We start from the raw sequence: 22,952 nt of genomic DNA, 5'->3' as shown, positions 1-22,952 counted from the left end.
TTACCTGCACCATTCTATAACACAATGGCTGAAAGACTTTGGCAAAAATCAGTACATTGCTACATTAAGCCAACAGTACGCGCCAAAGGCATTATTCAATTGTCATTAGCTTAGCTTCTTGTTTTTACAATTACAAGTAAAATTATGTAAATCTGTTCATGGACCAACCCTAGGCTTCAAACTAGTTGTTTTTAAGAGATGGTCACAAGCACAATTCTCCGCACAAAGTCAGTCTTTTTTTTGTTTTTTGTTTTTTTTTTTTTTTTTTTTTTTCTGCCATTTGATATTATATACAATGAATATTATACACTCTGCACTGCTAATAGCAGTTACAACAGTTTCAAGCTCATCAAAGGCGTTACACTCCATTATAAAGCCAATCAACGGGCATTACAGCCCACAAGGGGAAGAATACGAATTATAATGAAATGATTACATAATCAAGAATCAAGAGTCCAATTACAGTGTCAATAACCCTTATAGCTAATATGCAATAATTATACTATCCCAACAGTGTAATATTTACATTCCTTGCAATAATATTGTCAAGGGAAATTTTTTTAAAAAAAAAAAAACCAGCAGTTAGCCACAAATGACTTCAATTGCTTGAAACAAACATCAAAACTTGTAGCTGGACACCAGTAAAAGCTATTTTCCATACCCTGGCCCAAAGCATAAGCAACCGTCTTTAGAAGTACAAATTTACGTCAATGTATACTCGGTGGAAGTCCTAAATACATCAAAACTAGCCAAATGGTTTACCTCCTCTTTTGAGTCCTTTCTAAAACATTAGTTCCAACACATATTTTTCACCTCATTGTCCACTCCAATTGGCTGCTTCTGCTTAGATGCTCACAGATAACCAATTTGCAGTAATATGTTTCAATTGTTCCAAACTGCAATGAAAAAGCATGAAATGAGTAATATGCATTTGCACTATTATATTCAATTGAAATTATAAGCAAATTCCTTTCTTAATTCATAATAACCAATAAAACTACTGATTTCACAACAGAAAAAAAAATGAGGGAAAGTGAACCCAAGACAAGGCATCAGATTTTATCACACTTTACCTTTAGTGGTACCCAGAAGTGCCCATTGATGGAAGGCTCTAGGAAAAGTTGCACAAAGAAGTCAAAAAATCCTTGCTTTTCAGTCCAAAGCCAACTTATGATCTCCACAAATTCACAGCATATCCATCCAGGAGTCAAGTCCTTCTCCCAACAACTAGATGACAAATGCTTATTACCTTCTGATTGTAAAACTAAATGTTCTCTGAAATTCTACCAAAATTATGACTCGTAAGTAATGCTTGTTAACTCATTTTCCAGCTTTTGTTTCTTATATGCAAGCATTAATATAGGTTGCTGATTTCAGTGTTTTTTCCTATTGTAGACAGTTAGCTTTGTTCTTTCTGTTTTTTTTTCTGCTAGCTTGTGTCAGTTTCCCATCCTTCTTTGAGATTGTAATCATCCAACTTGATTTTGACGACCTGCTGACTTGGAACCAGGCATGTAAAGGACTAGCCTACCATGTGCAACTTGTTCAAAATTCAAATAAACATAACCTAGTTGATACATTGGAACTTCATTTCTAAAAGCTTGCTTTCAATTTGCCACCTTGAACTTTTATGTTTATGAACTAGGAACAAAATCATATATGCAACAAGGTTTCAATCCTTTAGAAATCATTTCATTGTAAAGTTGAACTGCGCTTGTTTTATCCCCCTTCTTAAAGTGGCCAGTGATCAGTGCCTCATAAATCTCCTCATTTGGGTTTAGTGAATGACCTTTCATAATTCTTAAATACTTTTCTGCTTGCTCTACTTTTCCACAATGACAAAGGCTCCTAATCAAGGAAGTGAAAGCAAGTAATCCAGGACAAAGTGCTCGATACTCCATTTCATAGTAGAGTTTGAGAACTTCTTGAATCTGATTGTCTCTCCCATAACCATTAATAAGATGCGAGTATGTCACCTCGTTGGCTATGAACCCACTATCTAAAATATGAGTTAGCAACTCATCCGCTTGCTTCACTTGCCCAGTTTCACATAGCTTTGCCACCATTATATTAAAAGCCACAAGGCTAGGGATGAGTCCTCTCTCGATCATCTTCTTACAGTAACTCAAACTTTCTTCCACTCTTCCTGCCTTGGCACAGCCCTCAACGAGAAAGTTAAAAGTCTCAGCATATGGCTTCAAATCCATATTTTCCATATCTTCAAACAACCGGTTTGCTTCTTCAATTTTTCCTCCATCACAATAAGACTCTATAAATGAAGTATACAGAAAAGAATTTGCATTAAAACCTCGCCTAAGCATTTCCTCGTAGATCTCCATTGCTGAGTCCATATTTCCAAACCTAACTTTAGCATAAACAACAAAAGAGTACGCGATGGTATCAAGAATCATATTCTTTTGTAAAATGCCCTTCAACAAAGCCATACCAATTTCAGTTCTTCCCTCCTCTAAAATCTTAAACACCAGATAGGCATTAACAATCACTGAAGGAGAGCATCTCTTTCCATGAATCTTATCCAATATGCCCACGATTGTCTGTAACTTCCCTTCCTTGCATAAAGCATTGATCATGGTTTTTATTGTCGCTTCATTCGGATAAATTCTTTTCTGAATCATATGCTCATAAATCTTCCAGACAAGGGAGGTATTATCAGATTTTTGAACAACATGAATCAAAATGTTGAAACTTGTTAGGCTCAAAGTGAATCCATGTTCTTCCAAATAGCAGCAAACCTCAAAACCAATCTCAAATAGTCTCAATTTAGCATAAGCCTGAACCAGTAAGTTAAATACCACCGGACTAGAGATAGCAATCCTATAGCTACTAAGCAGGGAATCCACAACTAAAAATTTTGAAGAATCTCCAATAGTTTTCTTCAAAACTGACTCAAGCAATGCTTGGGCATCCTTGATCAATTGGGCTCGTACTAATATATTAACCATAAGACAATAAGAATTTACCTCATGTGCAAAGTCCTTCCTCTGAGCGGACCAGTGGAAGAAACCCAGAGCCCTTTTTGCATCAGTCGGTTCCTTCAATTCCAGCAACACATTTTCAACAAGAAAATGATTGACCTCAACATAATCAAAGTTTCTGCTCAGAGTGTCCCAGTTATAGCCTCTCCTCAAGGAATCACATATGGCATTTACAACTATATCACTTTCTGGTTTGGTACCATTATGAAGGAATCGAATTACAGCAAACCAAGGACTGCATAAAGATGAATAGCCAGAACTCTTGACTGGCCTGAAAAACAAAGATGGAATAATTCGTTGCAGTAGAGCCATGACCCTCAAAAAGCCTTACCTATTGAATCAGGATACAATTAGGATGGCAGACGAATGAGACAAAAGCAGGTTATCAAACAAAACATTTTGGTTGTAGAATTTGGTTCATTTTGTGCTGCTTCCTATCTCAACTCATTAGTTTATTCATAAATTGTAAAAATTAGGATAAACCCCAACATTACATGAGGAAACCATTGCTAAAGGCTAAAGCTACCGCATTGTGTCACTGTAACTAAAATATAACTATCACCATCATAGTGCAGATTCGAGCTTGACAAAACTGCAACAGCAAAATCAAGTGCAAGCCATAAAGAATTGATCTTTCCTTAAATATTAGGCATATCACTGCCATAGCCAAAACCAATGAAACAAACAGAATATTCATCAAATTGGAGTGAAAAGTTTCCAATTTAAAAGCTTGGTGGGTTTGAGGTTTAGGGCTCGTGGGGGCAAAAGTTAGTGTAGAGAATTTAACTCTTTTTATGAGAAAGCTCAAAAGTTGGCATTTCCATAGCCAATAACGAAAGACAAGCTACAAGTTCAGGAAAAAAAAAACGGAGAATGAATAAAATTTAATTCATTTATGTGGTTTGCAAATGGAAGATGAGTGTTCGTACCCATATAAGCAGAGAGAGAGAGAGAGAGAGCGCAAAGTGAGCAAGTACCTGTGCCTGTGACTTCTGGTCTCTGTATTGCGCCTAGCGAACATTTCATAGGAAGATGAAAAACACTACACCTATGAGCTAATGGCAACGGATTTTTAACTATTTAGTACCTCAATTTTGATCGAAATCACTTGTCACATCTCCATTGTTGAAAAAATTATTGATTCATCCTTCAAAATTAATCTCCCTGAATTATTTAATTTCTGTCCAAAAAGTGTTATCATTTCCATTAAATACCGTATAATATTTGATAAGTGATTCACATTTAATACAATATGTCAACATAATTATCTAATCCTTCACCATTTATGAAATAAAGCCTAATTTACCTCTCAACTTGTAACTTAATCATGCTCCATCTATTTGTTTTGTCAATTTTTGCTTTTAATGTTGATTTTTCATACTTTGAAGAGGTTGGAGAACCATCCTCAAAAGATAAAGAGAAAGTCAAGGAGTAAGGCTTTCCAAACTTATTCAAGCTTATTAATAAGGTTAGTGCAATAATATTCTCTTTCCCTTTCACTTGTTTAAGTTGTTTTTAAGTTTTAGGTTTTTAAATGTATTTTGGGACCTTTGTATATTTTGGTTAAATTGCTGAATTTTACTGTTATATGTTCTTAAGTGGGATTGGAAATCCTTTTCGACCCCTTTAGACTTTCCATCTGTTTCCGACTTCTTCATGAAAGTTGTAGCTCTATTTCTCAACTTTCCAAAACATATTCTCATGTCTCATTTCAATACTTGTAGCTCAACTTATGATTTAAATACCAAAACTGGTTCTATTATAGTGTCTTAGGGGCAAATTGGACTTTATACTCATATTTGGTGTTAAATTATTATTTTATTCCTCACTTAACAATAAAAACAACACTTTTCATGTGATGATCAGAATTTGGAGATTTAAGTAGTTAGTTACCTAGCAAAGCAATACAGTGGTTCTCGGACAGAAAAAAAAAAAAAAAGTGATAAATAGTGGATATTAAAAAAATAATTTTTTACTAGTAAGATTGGAAGTAATGAAGTAATAGAGATTTCATGGATGAAACTTAAATTTAAATATAATAATTTGAGTTAGGTTTGAGTCAATAAAAAAATTGAAAAACCAATTGAATCCAACTGATATAAAAATAACTAAAATAATTAATATTACTATTACTATTACTAATTGAGTTAATAACTAATCTCGGTTCAATTGGTTTGGTTTGATTAAATCTCGGTTTATGCATAATAAGTCCGACCAGCAGGTGCATCATTCATGTGTGTTACTTATACAATGCCAAAAGCACCGGAAACAAAAGCATCCATTTACACCATACATCTCTGCTGTTAAATTTTACCAACAAAACTGGCAGATATGACATACCTATATATCTATACAGTACATAAGAGGTGAAAAGAAAGGAGGACAAATGAGAACAAACTATAAGCAAGAAGACAACATTCAAGTCCAACTCAAACCATCTGCATCGAGCACCAATTAAAGCCGAAATAAGTTTGATAACCAGATATATGCAGATATTAACATTTCATTAGCCGAATGTTGCTCGAGTCATTGCCTTTGCACCTTCTGGCACTGAACTGTACACTATTTCCCAATTCTACACTCTCACTGATTTCTGCAGCATTCATATGGCTAGGAACATCGCTGAAGAATTTACTTTTGGATGGCAGAAATAAAGAAAAAAAAAAACTCACATCCCATATTGACACACGGCATTGTAAGCAGCGCCATGCTAATTTAATCAGTCCATTCTTGCACCAAAGGCTTTCCCCAGTCTTGAAGTAATAGTTTCAGAGGTAATGGCAGTCTTCAAGCTTCCATTATCAGACATGTAGAAATAGTTGTAATTAATTCTAGTCACCAGATCAGCCAAATGAGGGAAGTGTCCCACATTGAGTTTAAAAGACAAGATCTGTGATGAGGACAAAACAATCATCTAATATATCAATATTCTAAGTAAATTATTTACTGTATGCAAAGACACATCTGTTGGTTCATAAGCTTGAATAATTCATACTCGAAGACAAGTAAACCAAATTTCACAATCATGCAAAGAAAGGGAGCCAACACAGAGGAGATCCATGGAAAGAAGACTTGAGGATGAAAAAGACAAAGAAAAAAGATGGAAAAGAAGAATACTCTTAGGAGAAAAGCGACGCAGTCATCAAACCGTTTGTCGATTCTGTCCACTTCCATTTCGCATCTAGTCTTCATTGCAGAAGTGGCTCCACCAATATTTAATGTCTGCTGTATAGAGTAAAAGTCCAGAGCTAATCCAAGGATGCTGTTGACTCGACTTGCAACTAAGGCCCACTGAATTCAATTTAAAACTTTAAACAATACTGGTGAAAAAAAGATTAAAGAACTTGAATAGACTACAGACTGCAAATAAAGAGACACAGTAAACAACCAGCTTATCCGGAACCACAAAACATTGCCGCTGAATTGATAATAAGTAGGCCTCATGTACTTCAATGACTTCATCCAGAGAACCAGCTGTTACCATACCTTCACAGAGTTCATGCCAAGCACTGTGATATACCTGCTTACAAATCCTAGTCAAATGTCATGCATCACAAGGAACACTCTCTTACTGATGTATTCTACAAGAACATACAGGAATTTTCTGCAACAATATGTTTTTCATTTCAACATTAGACAATAGATCTACAAAGTGTTCGATAAAACCACACTGGAGATCTGAAATTAAAAGATGAGTATATACATACATATACATACTTTTTCTTATCTATGTCGAAGTCTTTTCTAGATTAAATAGTGTGGTGGGAGAGAAAATCTGGAACCAGTCTTACTGGAATTGTACTAAAAAGGCGAACCTTGAGCTTTGGATCGCTCAAATGAAGCCTCAACTATGGACTTCAGGCTTCTGTGCAGTATGAACCAAAATATAATAATAAAAGCATCAAGCAAAAGGCAATGACTGCATGATAAGCATGTACTTGTGTGATTAATAGCCATGAGCAAATACTAAGACAAGATAGTAGAGACAGCAAGTTAACTCTATTCAAAGAAAAGAAAACAAACTGGAGAAGCATGCCTCTAAAATGAGACTGTGATTGAAATAGATTTCAAAACCACCAAATGGCATGTAAAAAATTCCCAAAACTCAAGAGCAATTTCTTGTTGTGATCCCAACAAAGTAAATTCCTAATAAGAAAATTTCTCGGACAGTCATACCCCTTTAGCAATAGTGTAGAACATGGCTGCCAATAGGCGTCAAAACTACAGCCCTCCAAGTTTGAGATTTTTACCAATTGACTAGCCAATGGTCCTTGTTTAGAAATTTTGCAGATGTAAGAAAACTGTTAAAAAATCGTTCCAATTTAAACAGTTAATAATGTGGTTTTTTAACATCTCTAATTGTGCCACCATTTGTCTGCATCCATTGATCACAGAGGCCAGGCTGTCCATGAAAGCAATTTTCACCTAACATTGAGAAAATCCTTACCCTGTCCATTACATACTGGTGGAAGGCATCCACAAAATGGAGGAGTTTCTGCTCCACCAACCAGTGCCGTTTCTGGCTATTTGTCATAGTGCCTCTACCCTGGAAAGGACAAGCAACATAATCAATCAAATAACATAAATTGAATGGCCCTTGAAATAACAGATAATCAAGTTGCAATTTAGGAAAACAATGACATTGCAATGGGCAGAACTTAAAATAACAGGTTTCCTTCTTTTTCAGTGCTAGCAACATATTTCGTTCCTCTAATGACACCAGCTTATTTTCTCCAAAATGAAAAGCTAAAGTAGAAATACTATCTCATGAAAGAAAATAATGAACCAGAAAATAGAAAGAAACCTTCCACATCCATCTTCGAACTTTGTCAAGTACGAATTTCGCACGCTTGACCTTCAACAAAAACCTCATGACCTGCCACAGAAAACAGTCAATGAACAAGAAAATTCTATGAAAGCACCTTCAATGCAAGCCAAGTGATGCAAAATACCTGGTTATACTTGTTAATTGCATCTGCATTAGCAATCAGTTCAAGTGGCCAGGAGACCTGCCGCACATTGGAAGTGATTCCAGAAGTTAAAACATGGATTTTGAAACAAAATTCAAGTCTCCTTAACCATATAACACACCTTATATGTGAATTTCAGAGAATCAAGACCATCAATTCCAAAGCTGTGTGGACGAATCTTACGAGGTGTTGAAGCAAGGTTCGGTGTACTGGGTAGCTCATCGCTTTCTAAACCATGATTCTTGATGATGGACACAAACAATGAATCTGGAGCACTTAGCAGCATGCTATCAGCAGAGTTCCTAATGGATTCCTGTTGTGGAGACAAACACCATTTTCATGGTATTTAGGCACAAGAAAATTGTTCTTATACATGTCTTCTATGCACATAAGCGAACATTGACAGGTAGTTCTTATGGACTCAACATGGCAGTCAGTCAAAGCCCTCCTCAGGCAAAATTGGAAATAACCTTAGTTCAATCTTCCAGTAGGTGGAGGGAGTAGAATTGGAAAGATGAATCAATTTAGCCAAAATCATTAATCGCACCTGTAGCACCAAGTTTAACTCAAAGTCATCATCCCAGGTTTCTCCTCTATCCAGCTTACTGAAAATTACAGTTGAAAAGTGTTGTAGTAGATCACCTGAAGATAGCATGTAAATAACATACAGGTCGGTGAAAATTTCAGATGTCTATTGAAAAACACAGACCAGAGATCAGACATTCAAAAGACAACAACATACCTGAACCTAACAAGAATATGGCACGCAAAACTGCAAGCTCATCCATCAGTCTCCAATCCTTCATCAACTTTGACAATATAAGTTGGCCAATATAATCCACCTGTGATATGAAAGAATTGAAGAATCTGGACATTTAAACAGCTTAATCACCACAAAAAAGGAAAAGAAAAGGCAGCCTTCTTCTATGAAGCACTACATATTAGCCTGAGTTGGAGAACTCAATTGGTTTTCAATTCAATTGAACATTTTCAGCTATGTGAGATGGAGGTAAGTTAAAAAGTGAAGTTGCATCCAGCTGATTTATGCAAATTACCTGCTGCTTGACATAGACAGTTAAGCAGTCCTGCATAATAATTAGTGGAAGTGGCATCGTTCTTGGTTCAATACTTTGAATCCAGCTAAGAACTCTTGCTGCAAGTGTGCTATTCTTCTGGAAAGGTAAGAGCTCTGACATACAGATATCATCCTGTTTCCAAATTACAAGAGTACTGAAAAATTACCCATCAGAGAATCCTAAAGGAATAGAGATTTATCAACCCAGCAATACCTGAAAAGAAGGAAGAAGAGTAGGAAAAGGAAACAAGACTTCTAACAGTTTTTTGTCATCCTGTGCACGAAGATATTCAGATTTACCAAACTGAAAACCAAAAGTATAATTTGTTCCTTTAACTGCAGATGATAACCCACTCTGACCACCAAATACAGCCTCTCGTAAGATCTCATCATTTAAAGGAGGTAGATCGAAATTCTTAGATATGTTCAACATTTTCCAGGAATCTTTATGCTTATCAAGTAAATTTTGACACACAGTGAGCACTGGATTTTCTGGACAGAATGACCTTTGGAGGGACATTTCATTCCCCAAACCTGCAGTAATATTGCCTCTTTCTGCTTCAGGAAAGTCAATTCCATCCTTATTTGTGGATTCTACAACATTCAGTTTTTCAGGCCATCTTTCACCATTCCCATCCCTCACCTTTTCACTAATCATATCAGACACCAATTGGACAACCTTAATTTTGCACGGGTCATCCTGTAATAGGTACCTAGAGATGTGATCACCATGTCCTATGAGACCTGCTACTGATATACAGAAAATCTCAGACAAGTTTAACCCAGCTATGCTCTGTTTCTGACTGCTTAAATCCTCAGAACCTCTAGGACCATCAATGTCACTGTCTATGTTTTTGCCAGATACCATTGAGAATGACAAAGGAACATGGCGGATCAGCTGCAATGATTTTCCAGCAGAGACAATGGACTTTGCCATGTTCTTAATAAACAAAGGACACGCTTGAAGCTCCTTGCTGTTTTGCTCCTTACCCTTCGCAGAAATAGACCAAGAAACAGAATCCCTTGCACCCAATTCCTTCTTGTTATTTGCTAAGGGATTGGCAGAAGCCTCAAACTTCTTACTTTGTACTTGCCTCAATTGATAGCTCTTCTCCCAGAACTCAGACTCGTCAATTGAGATTGTTCTGTTAGCATAAAAGAACATCTACAGAGAAGAAACATGAAGAGCACAGTATCACTTTGTATAGATTGCTTAGCATTTATTATTAACAAAACTTAATAGTTGTAATTTATTCCATATGTAAAATTAAGTAAAAAAGCTACCATTTACCAACAAATGGGAAAAGGCTCCAACTTGAGCTTTTAGAATCAACAATTGATACGTGCGCCAACAACATTTTGTTTTTACCAAATAGGTGAACTGGTTGGGGTCAAATGGCAATCAACTAAATAAACACCCTCCAAAGTAAAGATTCACAGAAAGCACAAAAAACCCAAATGTCAGAACGATGAGTTGTTGCGGAAAACCTCAATTTTTGTATCAGGAAGATTTTCTCAGAAGAAATGTTTCATTTCACAAGCTATGAATTCTCAAGCATGTACGTGGATGCTAACGAGACAATCATTCTTAGACTTTGGAACATAACAAAAAGGATATGACTCAGATTACCTCCTCAAAAGGATCATCAAGTGTTCCTTTGAAAAGCCAAGAATCGAGAAACTCCATGTATGGTAATGAACTTCCAACAAGAATATGAAGCACCATTAAATATGCCTCCTCCTGAAATTATCATGACATAAGCTTGAATATGCGAACCCGAAGATTCCACGAGAAGATACAAAACAAGGTTGATAGTCACAACCTCACCACCTTGCACAAGACACACTTCATCAAGTTTCTGGTAAAGATAGTCTAGGATATGAACAGCCATTTCAGACGCTGGAATGGATGAGTTAGTCTCAAAGTACACTTGAGGAATGGCCCCATGCACTATTTGCAATAAGAATTCAGCACCTGAGCAAAGACTATATCAATGAAATTGGTCAGCAAATTCCATGAGAAAAACTAACCGCTCTACTTGCAATAACCTCAAGATCGAATGAGAAAAAGACAAGCATATTGTTTAAGAAGATGGAATGCCATATGCATACAAATAGGTATGCCCAGCACAAAAGGTTAAACAACAAGATTCAAGTTCAAGGTACCAAACTACTGCCAAGAAACTCAACTTAAAGAACTCTAAAACACACAAACCTGGATAAGGAACTTGACAATCCCAAAAGTGTAGGAGTGATTCCAACACTAGAGTTACACATCTTCATTTCTTCCTTTAGAGCAATATTTCTCAACCTCTACAAAATCATACAATTAAACTAAAAGCAAAACAAAATAGACCCAATTAAAAGATCATAATAACATCAGAAACTAACAAATTTTATACACATACCTTAAGCCATTGAGAAACAGAAGATGCAAAAGCCCTGAGAGTAGGCATATTAGTCTCCAACTTCAATCTATTGACCTTAACTTGAACAAGCTGCAAACAAGTAGCAGAATACAAGAACTGTTGTAGAATGTTGTGAAGGCTAGAAAGGGAAAGATGGGTGACATATATCCCGTTTTTGGAAACATAAAAATTCTGCTTTATATAGTCCCAACAAAAAATGGAACCGGACAGTCCCTGCATCATTCGCAGGACACCTTTTACCACCTCCCCTTCACTTGTCCTCGTTGAGGAGATAATGGGCGTGGCATAATGTATTCCATCACCAAAAATTAAAGAAGTTTGAGTTTGGGCAGACATGGATGTCCCCAAATCAATCAAATGTGAAACTACAGAAAAGAGTGACCAATGTCACGAACAAATCACAAAGATGCAACTTTTCCACTTGATTTCAACTGGGTTCTTCCTGCATTTTTATTCCCAGTTCTGCTCGATCTTTTAAATTTTTTCAAGTAAAAGAGAGCGGAAGCGCATGTTTAGCCTATTGCCCCCCCCCTTTTGTTTTTTTTTTGGTGAAAGGAATTCAGAGTCGAGAAAACAAGCTGAATCCCATTAAAGTGTAGCCCGCCCGGTTAGCTCTTTTTTTTTTTTTTTTTTTTTTTTTTTTTGTAAGGGAATCCAGTTTTATTTTATGTTTTTTCTCTTTTTTTAAGAGAATATAAATAATTACCTAGAATGAGTTTTATGCTTTTTAGTTCCTTCCTCTGTTAATAGTAAATTAAAATAAAAGCTTAAATTTCAAAAGAAATTGAAAAAAACACCATTAAAATATTTAAATTATTATTTTTTATTAATAAAATTTAAATTTATAAATTTTATGAAATAAAGTTTTGATTTTCCAAATTCCATTGGCAAGTTATAAAATTTTAACACGTTTAAGATAATTCTTTTCCCTTTTCTATACTTCAAATTAAAGAATTTCTTGAATCAATTTACAATATATTGAAACTAAATTTCTTTCTTGAAAAACACAACTATTGTTTGCATTTATGTAACTTAAGTAATTAAAAATTAAAAATTTTATAGATTTGTTAGATTTATTTATTTGATTTAATAAAAAATATTATATTACATGAAATTTAAAGTATTTGTATTTTATAATTCAAGAATATTTATGAATTTATAGAGCTCATGTTCCATATATTCAAATGATCATAATTTAAGAGTATTATTTAATTGTTTTATAATTTTTTTATTAATATATGTGAAAATTATCTTAAATATAAAGTTTAATTAAATATGTTTTTAAAAATATTTATTTTCAATAGTATCTCAAGCAACAGTGTCAAAAAGGTTCAAACGGTGATACCGTACATAACCTACTTAAGGGTATGGTTCTGGTTCCAAATAAAACTGTGATCTCAGTAACAAAATTAACCATATTCTACAGGAGACGAAACAAACCAAAACAGAGGGCTCCCACACACAGACTCGAAGGGTTCACCGGCTTAGCCATGGACTCCACCCCTCTCCCTGAACCTGAACCTGAACCCGAAACCCAACCCATCTTCCACCAACGCCTCTCCCCCAAATCCCATTCTTCTTCTTCTTCTTCTGCCTCCAAACTTCCAATTAAACGCAAAACCCCCTTTTTACTCACTACCGCCCCATCCATCGTCGATCCCGATTCAACCTCCATCACTACCGTCGATTTCGACTCTAAACCTCCTCCTTTCAAATTCCACCGGATCTGGACCGAACCCGACGAGATCCGATTCCTTCAAGGCCTCCTCGATTCCGTTTCCGATGGCCTTTCTTTCCCTCGCGACTTGCCAATTTTCTACCGCAAATTCTCTAAAACGACGTCGCATCCTTACTCGAAATCCCAACTATCTGAAAAACTACGTAGATTGCGTAAGAAGTTTCGTGTAATCTCTTCGCGTCTCGCTCGTGGCCTTAATCCTTCTCTTTTGTCTCCTCACGACCGCTCCCTTTTTGACCTGTCGAATAAGCTATGGAGCCCTGAATTCGCATCTGTTTCACCTTTCAGTGCTAATAAAACCAATTCTAATGATTCCAATTTGATTGGAGTTAGGGTTAGTTTCTCTCCGGTTTTGCCTGTGGATTTTGGGCCTTTGGATTTGGATGATGGGTTTGATGATGGGAATATTATCAAGACGAGTGAAGCTCGAGAAGGGAAGGATTGTGGAGTGGAGAGGAGTACAGTGGCTAAAAGCGTTTTGAATGTGTTTGATGAATGTCTAAAAGAGTTTCAGATGGTTATTGCTAGAGAAAGCTTGAGATATTCCGGTGATTTTAAGGGTTTCGAAAGTAGATTCAGAGAGCAAAGAGTTGCAGAAATGGATGTTCTGGCTCAGCGATTAAGGTTGGTTCTCGAGAACTCTGTTAATAGACAATCAAAATGATAACTTTGTTAGTAGAATTGATTCATCCGTTACTGCTTTTTTGTTTTCATATTTTAAACTTGTATATCCTCTTTAATATATCAATACATATATACATATACCCAATGGGCTAAATTTTTTAAGTAATTAGTTGTAAACATAATTAAATTAATGAGATTGAACTAGTGTTCTGTCATAATTGCTCATTTGTTGATTCCTCGTATGAATTTAAGATAAATTTCATGGGTGTTGTGTATTTATGGTTGTTAATAGCTGGTGTTGATTTGATTAAAAAGGCAATATTTGCTAATTGCATTACATTAGATGCTAAACTTGTTGCTTTTGCAATGCCACCATAATTATGGTTATGGAACAATCTGAATAAATGTGAACTCATCCTCTTTCATTCATAATAGGTTTTTGTTTCTTCTAAAGTACAGTAGGTTCTTGGCAAAGAAAGGGGGTGGGTTTTTTGACTATTGCTCAAGAATGATTGAAATAGAATTGTTGTGTCCCACTAGGCTTCACCCTTCTGTGTAAATATTGGGAAAGAATTTGGTGGAATTAAGTGGAATTCCATACAATCTAATCTCTGAAAACATGAATTTCAAATGAATCCCATTAAATTTTTTTAATTAAGTGCATTTGGCCCGAAAATTATACTTATCACATATAAACATCCATGTAATTCATCCCTCTTTTTTTCATTTTCTTTTAACTTTTTAGTCTTATATTTCTTTTTTTGATAAAAAATTTTCTTCCTATCCTGAAAAAAGATCAAATTGTGCCTTAATGCTATCCCACTATTAATTTTTATAAATAAACCTGAAACATAGAGCTCATTTAGAAATTATAACATTAGTTTATATTGAATTTTTGAAAACTAAATAACTGAGAGAGAATTCAATGTTTTCATAAAATTTTTTGGAATTCATTTATACCATGAATAAGGGTTATTCTTGTGCTTTCTCACCCATGCAACAACCCCTTATCCCCCTTAAAGAATGAGAAATACTGCAGATACCTAAGTAGTGATATGCTTTCAGTGAGTATTACTAGTATGGTTTTGTTTTCTACCAAATTCTGCTACTGTTGCATTTATCCAGGCCGGAATAAGATATGATCTAGATCCCTAGTGAATGCCTGACTGTAATGTGCATGATATATTTTCGATCAGGTAAGGGAAGAAGAGGGATCAACATATGCTATAGCTTATGTCTAGTGCAGAAGTCATTAGTTAATATCATTTTAGGCTGCTGTGGGAATTAACTGTTTGGAAACGCCATTGTCATATTGTCAAGTATGTTGGGCCCAAAATTTTCACTCGAACACTTAATCCAGATCCTGTGGCTCCTCGATTTGGAAATGGACCCAAATTCAATTATTCCTCTTCAATACTCCCAAAAATAAAAAAGCTGGATTCAAGGTATAAATGTTTGGTTTAAGTTAGTATACTACTCTCTTCAGAAGATTGTCGATAGCGAACATAGGGCACTTCTTACCAGAGTGTTGCATTGAGAAGTTGCTAAATACACAGTTTTAATAGTTTTTATCTCATGACCTTTTTTTTCATAAGTACATTTTTTTATTAGAACTTGACTTGTCTCTATGTATCTTTTTTGTTTACATAAATATATACTATGAGTAGGCATTGAACTGCCCGTTCCGGTTTATGGAACTGACGGTTCAAAATTTTGAACCTGAACTGGCCCGTGAATTGTCGGTTTCGGTCTGGTTTCGGTTCCAGTTCCAGCCGATTCTGGTGAACCAACTTTCTGATTACGGTTTCCAGCGATATATTTAAAAAAAAAAAAAAACAAAAAATTGGTTCAAACGCTACATCTTTCTTTCGAAAATATTAATATGAGTTTAAAAAATATTTATAAATTTTATTTTAAATAAATTTTAGAATGCTCATACTCATATAGGAATAAAATTAATTAATTTTACAAAATAATCAAATAAGCTATCATTTTATTTTGTTTAATGTTATTAAATAAATAAATTATAAGAAAATTTTGAAAAATGCTTCAAAAGAATGTAATTTTAAACTTAGTAAACAATTTAAAAGGGTAAAAAAAATTAAAAACAATAGAAGTTTAGACTAAATATTTCTCTCTTTTTTTACCATTTTACTTTTTGGATTTTTAACTTTTAAAGTAAAGTGTATTTAAAAAAAAAAAACTTAAGTAAAGTATATCATATAGTAAAATATTATTAAGACTATAGGCTAAGTGATTACTACTTTGAAAATAAAAATAGAAAATTTCCGGTTCGAACTGGACTGGAACTGCCGGTTCACCGACTGTTCAGGGCCTATTCAGGTTCAAATTTTAATATTTACATGAACCTTAACCGGCCCTTGAATCGCTGGTTTCGGTTCAAAATTTTGAACCGACGGTTTCGATTCATTTACAGTACTGTTCGATTCCAGTTCAAAATAAACCACTGGCCATGCTTAACTATGAGCTCCATTTCATAAAAATATGAAAAAACCAAAGTTTTAGTTGAAGATTGACACCAATTTTATGATTGACATACCTGTAAAAAACCAAAAGCTAAAAATACCTGAAATTACATCTGAACTGCTATTGATCAAGTTTCAATTTTTATTTGGCCAGTTTGATTTGTTAAAATATCGTAGAACCTTAACATGATTTGGAATAAGCTTAGTTGATTTGAGTCAAAAACATTGATCAAATGGAGGTAATATTTCAAATTTGCAAATAGTCTTACCATTGCAAAATAAGTGTTTAATTAAAGCTTAATGATACAAAAGTCTTGTATGTGTATTGAGCATCTGACATGTTGGTCGTTGATTGTTCAATGAAGAGAGAAACTTATTCTTATAAATTGAAAATGGAGGGTAAAATTGAAACTTTGTCATTGATGGTGATGTAAAAAGAAGACTGAAAATTCAACAGAGACGAATATGGGCTTTCAATGAACTTAACTTTTGTAGTAGTACAACTAATAGAAAATCCATTTAGATCATATCGAGAAATTTCATAAGCTTATTTACTGTGTCGTCGTCCCAAGCTACTACTACATTGTCTCCGAGATCGCCAGAAGTGTTAGAAACCGTCGAAGTTGATGAGTTGATGATTTTTTTACAGTGATATTTTCCTCATTAGTCTAATATCTCTTTATGGTTTCCTCCATATTATGCTTTTTCTATAATAATCAGATAAAAGAGAGAACGAGAAGGGACTACTATATAGCGAGAGACCTAAGTGGTTTCAGTAGTATTTTGCCAAAACTCAACCAAATTCCGAATAATTATCATCGGAGATGGTGGAGATGGTGATGGTGACATCATCGGAGCTAGGTCTCTCTCTCTCTCTCTCTCTCTCTCTCTGTCTTGCGCGTGAAGGAAGACCAACAAAGGAAAGGAAAAGTGCAGCTCGATAACATGAAGGGGGCACCGAATTGACTGAAGATGGAGTTGGAATCGGCGTCATGCGAAGGAAGTCTCTTGTCGATTAAAAAAGTCACTAAACATGTTAAAAGCATTACGGATAATTTGGTGAAATTGTGCTAAGGTAAACTGCATTCCTACATCTTCAAATATAAGTTAGTTTTAAATATTTTAAAGAACAATAAATAATATTTTTTCCATAACTTACTCTTGATTTTAAAATAAATAATTAAATTAAATTATCTTCAATTTTTATTATAATTTAAAAGAATTAATTATTTTTTAGTATTCATATAAAAATTTTAAACTATTTGTATTAATCATCCTCTGGCACCCAAAACTTCGGTACAGATTGATATTCCATCCCTAACCACAGCTTGCACGTGATGATATGGTGACTGATTAAAATAGGTTCTTACAGTGTGGTTGCTTTCCTGGGTCATGAAATTCTGTGGGGCCAATAACAGTGTTTATGTAGTTGTATTAGTAATTTACAGCGGGAGAAACAAAGCAGATTACGGTGATAGTAATTAATCGTCAACTGATTTTCTTAGCATGGTCCCACCATGGAAACTCAAGTCTCTCTTCGTCTGCTGTGGTGGGTCCCACTTCCAACAGATAAGTGTAAAAACTACAAGGCCCTCGATCATATCCTCGTTCTTCCATATTCCAAAACTACCCTAAAGGGCTTTTAAAATTACCAAAACAAAAATTAAAATCTTTTAGCATATTATTAAATTATTCCTGAAAAATTATTACTAACAAATCTTTAAGCATGTTTTGTTAGTTTTTCTCACCAAGTTGATAGTTGGTAGCTAAAAATTGACGTTGTTATATATTAGTGTTGAATAAGATTTTTACTAATGGTTGCGATTAAAATATATAACAATTACTAATACACAGTTATATATTATGAATTTTTATATATTATTAGTCTTTTTTATAATGTGTGTTGCATATTGTCTATGCTCGTTATATATTCATTTTTATATTTGTTTAATTTTTACTTATATAATATTAAAGTATAAATTCTTATTTAAATTGAGTGGTTAAATTATATTACACTTTGTATATACAATAAATATTTTTTGATTTTATGTCAATGTACTAGTTCATACGGTTTTTATTATATGTTAATTGATTTTATTTTATTTTATTTTTTAAGGAAAAATTGATTTGATTTATAAAAATCATCGTATAGCTTCTATTATACATTTTATGATTAATTTACATGTTTTAGTAATAACTTTTATTGTAATCTCTTATAGAAAATAAATATACATTAACAATAGAATAAGAAAATTATTTAATAAATCAAATTAAATATTTATAAATAATTATAATTTTTTTTATTTATTTAGCCAATCATTTTCAAAAATCATTAATAAAATTATATTTTTTAATAGAAATAGAATTTGAATTATATAAGATATGAATAAAACTAATTAATAGATATATAATTTTTAATTTTTAAAATGAATATATTATCTTTATTTTAACGTGTTAAATATTAAAATAATTAATTATTTTTATTTTTTGAGTAACTATAAATAAAATGATAAAAAATAACAATTTTATTAATAATTTTTTTAGAAAGGTAATAAAGTGTAAACATAATTGAAATATAAATATAAATGAGCTATCAACGAATTGCAAAAAGCTTCAAAATGTAATTATAGAGTCAGGAAATTCTATCAATTATCCAAAGCAAATGCTTCCTTAAACCCTTGAATTTATTTAGTCTTTTCCATTAAATTTTTAAACTTTTATTGTCAATATCGAATCATTTAACTTTTATTTTTTTTCAAATTAAGACTTTATTTAACCAAAGTAAATAGAAATTTAAGTCATTGGCAGGAAAAAGAATTCAATAATAATGACGCTATAAAGATCTCAATTTATACCTAAAAATTGAAAGACAACGATGTCAAAATTTTCCTTTTCACGTTAAAAAAAAAAAAAATCCATTGCCTTTCCTTTACCATTGTCTTCCTTCTTTCAGATGAAGAGGACCTAATCTCATTGATAATGACTGCACATTTCTAGATCTTAATTTTTTTTTTTAAAGGAATTTCTAGATCTTAATTAAAATAAAGGTTTGATTTTAATAAAATAAATTTGAAGGGTTCATATATATAAAAAAAATTTCATAAGCTTGATAAGTTCAAAGGTTTATATATATATATATATATATATATATATATTTTGCCAGTTATTCATATATATAAACCTCAACTTCTTTATTTCAATGTGGAATAGAGTATTAAAATCAATAGTATTATTCAGATAAAGTACTTTCAATGGCAGTGAGAATAAAATATATCTCGTTAATTAAATTACCTTAACTTATATTCATTTGATATAATTGAATAATAATAATAATAATAATTTATATTATATATAAATGTGGAAATAGGGGAAATAATTGAATTTTTGATAGCACTCTTGATGAAATTTAAATACTGTAAAATAACCTTATTCGTGACTAATTAGAAAATTATAATATGGTAATTCTATTATATGGTAATAGATACATATTCTATGGTAATATAATATAATATGGTAATATTATTTAATGGATACTAAATATAGTATATTATTGGTAATATATTAACCTTATTCGTTACAATTAGAAAATTATAATATGGTAATTCTATTATATGGTAATATAATATAATATGGTAATACTATTTAATGGATACTAAATATAGTATATTATTGGTTGAGAAAATAAAAGTAACTTAATTTTGATTGATTATATTATACTATATAAGGTACATATTAAATATGGTAAGTATATAATATTTTTAATTATTATTTTTAATAAATTTTAAATGTGATTGATTATTTAATACAAGTAATTTATTCTATAAAAAATAATATTTATTATTATTTATTTAGAAAATATATTAAAGGATTTATTGTTTGATATAAAATATAATATAAAAATCACTATATATATATATATATATATATATATATATATATAATATTATGATATAATATATATTATTAGCAAACCATAAAATGCATTGAAAGATTTTTTTTTCTCAAAAAAAGCAACCATAAAATTAATTATATGTTCATCCACTTCAGCAAAAAGTTAAAAAAAATACATAAATTATAAATTATATACTACAATAATGATTAATGCATTAATTATTAAAATAATTAATACTGATTTCTTATATTTTAGCAATATAGATAGTTTATGTTATTATAGTATATAAGAAAAAAATTAAATTAATTAAATTTACATTATTATAAGCAAATTAAAATTGATTGATAAACAATTTTATTTTCATGAAAATTTCGACTGTTAAATTATAATAATATTTTATTATTATAAATATGTTATTTCCTTAATAAGTTATTTAATTATTAATTTTTTTATTTTATTATTTTATAAAATATTATTTTCTCTATTTTATAAATACTCTTAAATTTTTAGTAATATAAACAATTTATGATATTATAATTTATAACAAAAAATTAATAAAAACTTATATATAAAAATTGAATTACATTTACTTGCAATGTGTAAAAATTAACTAGTATAAATAATGTGCAACACACGTTCGAGAAGATTAGTAATAATAATAATGTCAATTAAACTTAACCATTTTTTCCGTAAAATGAATAAGCACAATATTTTTCACTTTTTACAAATTTGTAATACAATCATTGGCCCGTTGGCAAATACTAGCTGTTCTAGTAACTGTTAACTGTTTTAATAATTGTTAGTTGTTTTAGTAGTTGTTAACTGGTAGATGTTAGTGGTCAGTTATTAGTTGTTTAAATAGTGGTTTAAAGTAAAAGAGTTCGATAAAAACAATTGTTTGATCGGCAATGAATATAAAATGACAAAAAAAAAAAAATTGAAATATTCACCTAGAATTTTCAATTAAATTCATTATAAAAAAAATGATTTCACTAAACCTAAATTTTCAAGATTTAAGGGAGCAAAAGTTGAAAAGTTCACTATTTATAAATAAAATTGAAAATTTTTAATATTTTAGGGGATCAACATTTTAATTTCTTTTATTATAAACCACCAGTGTCTGCACCCCATAACTAGAGACCGAATAATCCAGCTTAGGACTTAGTTACAGTCAAAACTCATCGCCTCTCCCTGCAGATGCGTTTAGCGGGGTTCCAATTCCAGCAACATTTTTAATTTGCAATATTTGTTTGAGTTTAAATACAAATATATATATTTTTCTTTTACTATCAATTATAAATAAGCCAAATATAAAAAGATAATGTTTTATATTAATTAAGGATAAAGATAAAGATAATATTGTAAAAAAAAAAATTAAAGTAAAAAGAGTGAAACGCTAGATTAGGTGAGACAATGATTTAGAAGACCTTAAAATTACTTTATTTATCAAGTTATCAAACATAATAATTTAAAGAAATATTATTTTGATTGGTTTAAAATTATAAACGCTACTCTAAATCTACTCTAAATGCTACTCTCTAACATATTATAAGAAGGTGTTATGGATATAATAGGGTAAGGTGTCAGGAGGAAAGTGGCATTTGATAAATCACTGCTATCTGCACCAACTGCATTTAATGCCACCTTTCATCCTTACATTGCTACTAATAAAATGACTATAATAGCTCCCTAATAATTTTGAATTAATTCTAGGATGTAACCTGTCACCTACCACCTATTCTTTTTTTTCTTTTTTCAGAAAAGGAGAGCAAATAAACTTCCTATTCACTTTATATCTTTCTTATCATCATAAACCAATTCTCCAAATTCAGACCATTTAACAAAAGAAAATAATAATAATAATAATAATAATAATAAAGAATTTAAGAATAACAGAATATGCAAGGAAATATGAAAAATAAATAAATAAAAGGATAATATTTGGAAAAAAATGGAAGCGTGAGGGAAAAAAAATCTGTGAATCATTATATAATTTTTTGGAAATGATAATATTTTATTATTATAATGAGTTCTTTCCGCGTTTTGCAGGAGCCAACTTATCTATTAAAGATCAAACCTGTGTTAATATCTTGCTGCTTTAGGATTTCAAATTTGGTAATCTGCTCTCGTTTATAAATGAATAAGGCAAATTAGGGAAGATACCTAATACTTTCTTAGCTTTCCTTTTTCTTCTATCATAAATTATAATCAATGTTTATTTTTTTTAGAATTGAATAATATTTGAAGTTTATTTAATATGTTTTTATTATTAATAAATATAATAGTCAATTTATTATATTATAATTAATTAAAATTTGATATAAATAAAATTAAAATATCAATTTTTAAAATATCAATTTTTAATCCTTCAAGAAAACTTTATTTGACCAAATGGTTTATTATAATTTGATTAATTTCAAGGATATTTTAATATTATCATTTAATTTTAATAAAACACTACCACAAGGGTATATCGGGAAACAAAGCAAAGATTATAACTTAATAATATTAATTAAAATTTTTTAATCGATATCCAAGTCAAATTAAAAGATATTTTTTTTCGATTTATTCATTTAGATGGACCTTAAACCTATTCATTGTAAAATATAAAGCAAAATATTAATTAAAAAAAAAAAAAATCCTTTGATGGCATATGGTCCGCAACATTGTGCGGGTTCTTTTGCCCGTAGATCCACTGAACGCATAATGGCATTTCCGTCATTAAACTATTATACAATGTCA

The 22,952-nt window shown here is 31.7% G+C and overlaps 3 protein-coding genes across 8 annotated transcripts; 1 reads left to right on the top strand and 2 right to left on the bottom strand.

Annotated features, from left to right (window-relative positions):
- Nucleotides 1-338: 338 nt before the first annotated feature.
- LOC105638592 (Pentatricopeptide repeat (PPR) superfamily protein) lies at nt 339-4,164 on the bottom strand. 4 transcript variants are annotated; one of them, XM_020681097.3, is made up of 3 exons: nt 3,974-4,164; nt 1,074-3,588; nt 339-896 (listed from the first exon to the last, which is right to left on the bottom strand). In XM_020681097.3, exon 2 carries the CDS (start codon nt 3,306-3,308, stop codon nt 1,635-1,637), a length of 1,674 nt encoding a protein of 557 aa, XP_020536756.1. In that variant the 5' UTR covers nt 3,309-3,588; nt 3,974-4,164; the 3' UTR covers nt 339-896; nt 1,074-1,634. The 4 variants fall into 4 exon arrangements, with proteins under 4 accessions (XP_020536756.1, XP_012077805.1, XP_020536757.1 ...); XM_012222415.4 differs by having other exon boundaries at nt 1,074-3,327; XM_020681098.3 differs by lacking the exon at nt 3,974-4,164 and having other exon boundaries at nt 339-662; nt 763-896; nt 1,074-3,967.
- Nucleotides 4,165-5,190: 1,026 nt separating this feature from the next.
- LOC105638593 (uncharacterized) lies at nt 5,191-12,046 on the bottom strand. 3 transcript variants are annotated; one of them, XM_012222416.4, is made up of 15 exons: nt 11,450-12,046; nt 11,257-11,354; nt 10,865-11,027; nt 10,672-10,782; nt 9,256-10,206; nt 9,022-9,174; nt 8,709-8,808; nt 8,514-8,608; nt 8,088-8,279; nt 7,949-8,005; nt 7,801-7,872; nt 7,444-7,542; nt 6,385-6,516; nt 6,114-6,287; nt 5,191-5,886 (listed from the first exon to the last, which is right to left on the bottom strand). In XM_012222416.4, exons 1-15 carry the CDS (start codon nt 11,804-11,806, stop codon nt 5,716-5,718), a joined length of 2,925 nt encoding a protein of 974 aa, XP_012077806.1. In that variant the 5' UTR covers nt 11,807-12,046; the 3' UTR covers nt 5,191-5,715. The 3 variants fall into 3 exon arrangements, with proteins under 3 accessions (XP_012077806.1, XP_020536747.1, XP_020536748.1); XM_020681088.3 differs by having other exon boundaries at nt 11,257-11,375; nt 11,450-11,579; XM_020681089.2 differs by lacking the exon at nt 11,450-12,046 and having other exon boundaries at nt 10,865-11,016.
- Nucleotides 12,047-12,871: 825 nt separating this feature from the next.
- LOC105638594 (putative transcription factor At1g11510) lies at nt 12,872-14,050 on the top strand. Its single transcript, XM_012222418.4, has one exon. The coding sequence runs from the start codon at nt 12,961-12,963 to the stop codon at nt 13,870-13,872; it is 912 nt and encodes a 303-aa protein (XP_012077808.1). The 5' UTR covers nt 12,872-12,960; the 3' UTR covers nt 13,873-14,050.
- Nucleotides 14,051-22,952: the final 8,902 nt, after the last annotated feature.

Source organism: Jatropha curcas, chromosome 4, assembly GCF_041381405.1.
Source record: "Jatropha curcas cultivar XTBG-Jc1 chromosome 4, XTBG_Jcur_1.0, whole genome shotgun sequence".
NCBI lineage: Eukaryota > Viridiplantae > Streptophyta > Magnoliopsida > Malpighiales > Euphorbiaceae > Jatropha > Jatropha curcas.
Note: the sequence above shows the minus strand (reverse complement) of the source record. Positions and strands in the feature narration are given on the sequence as shown.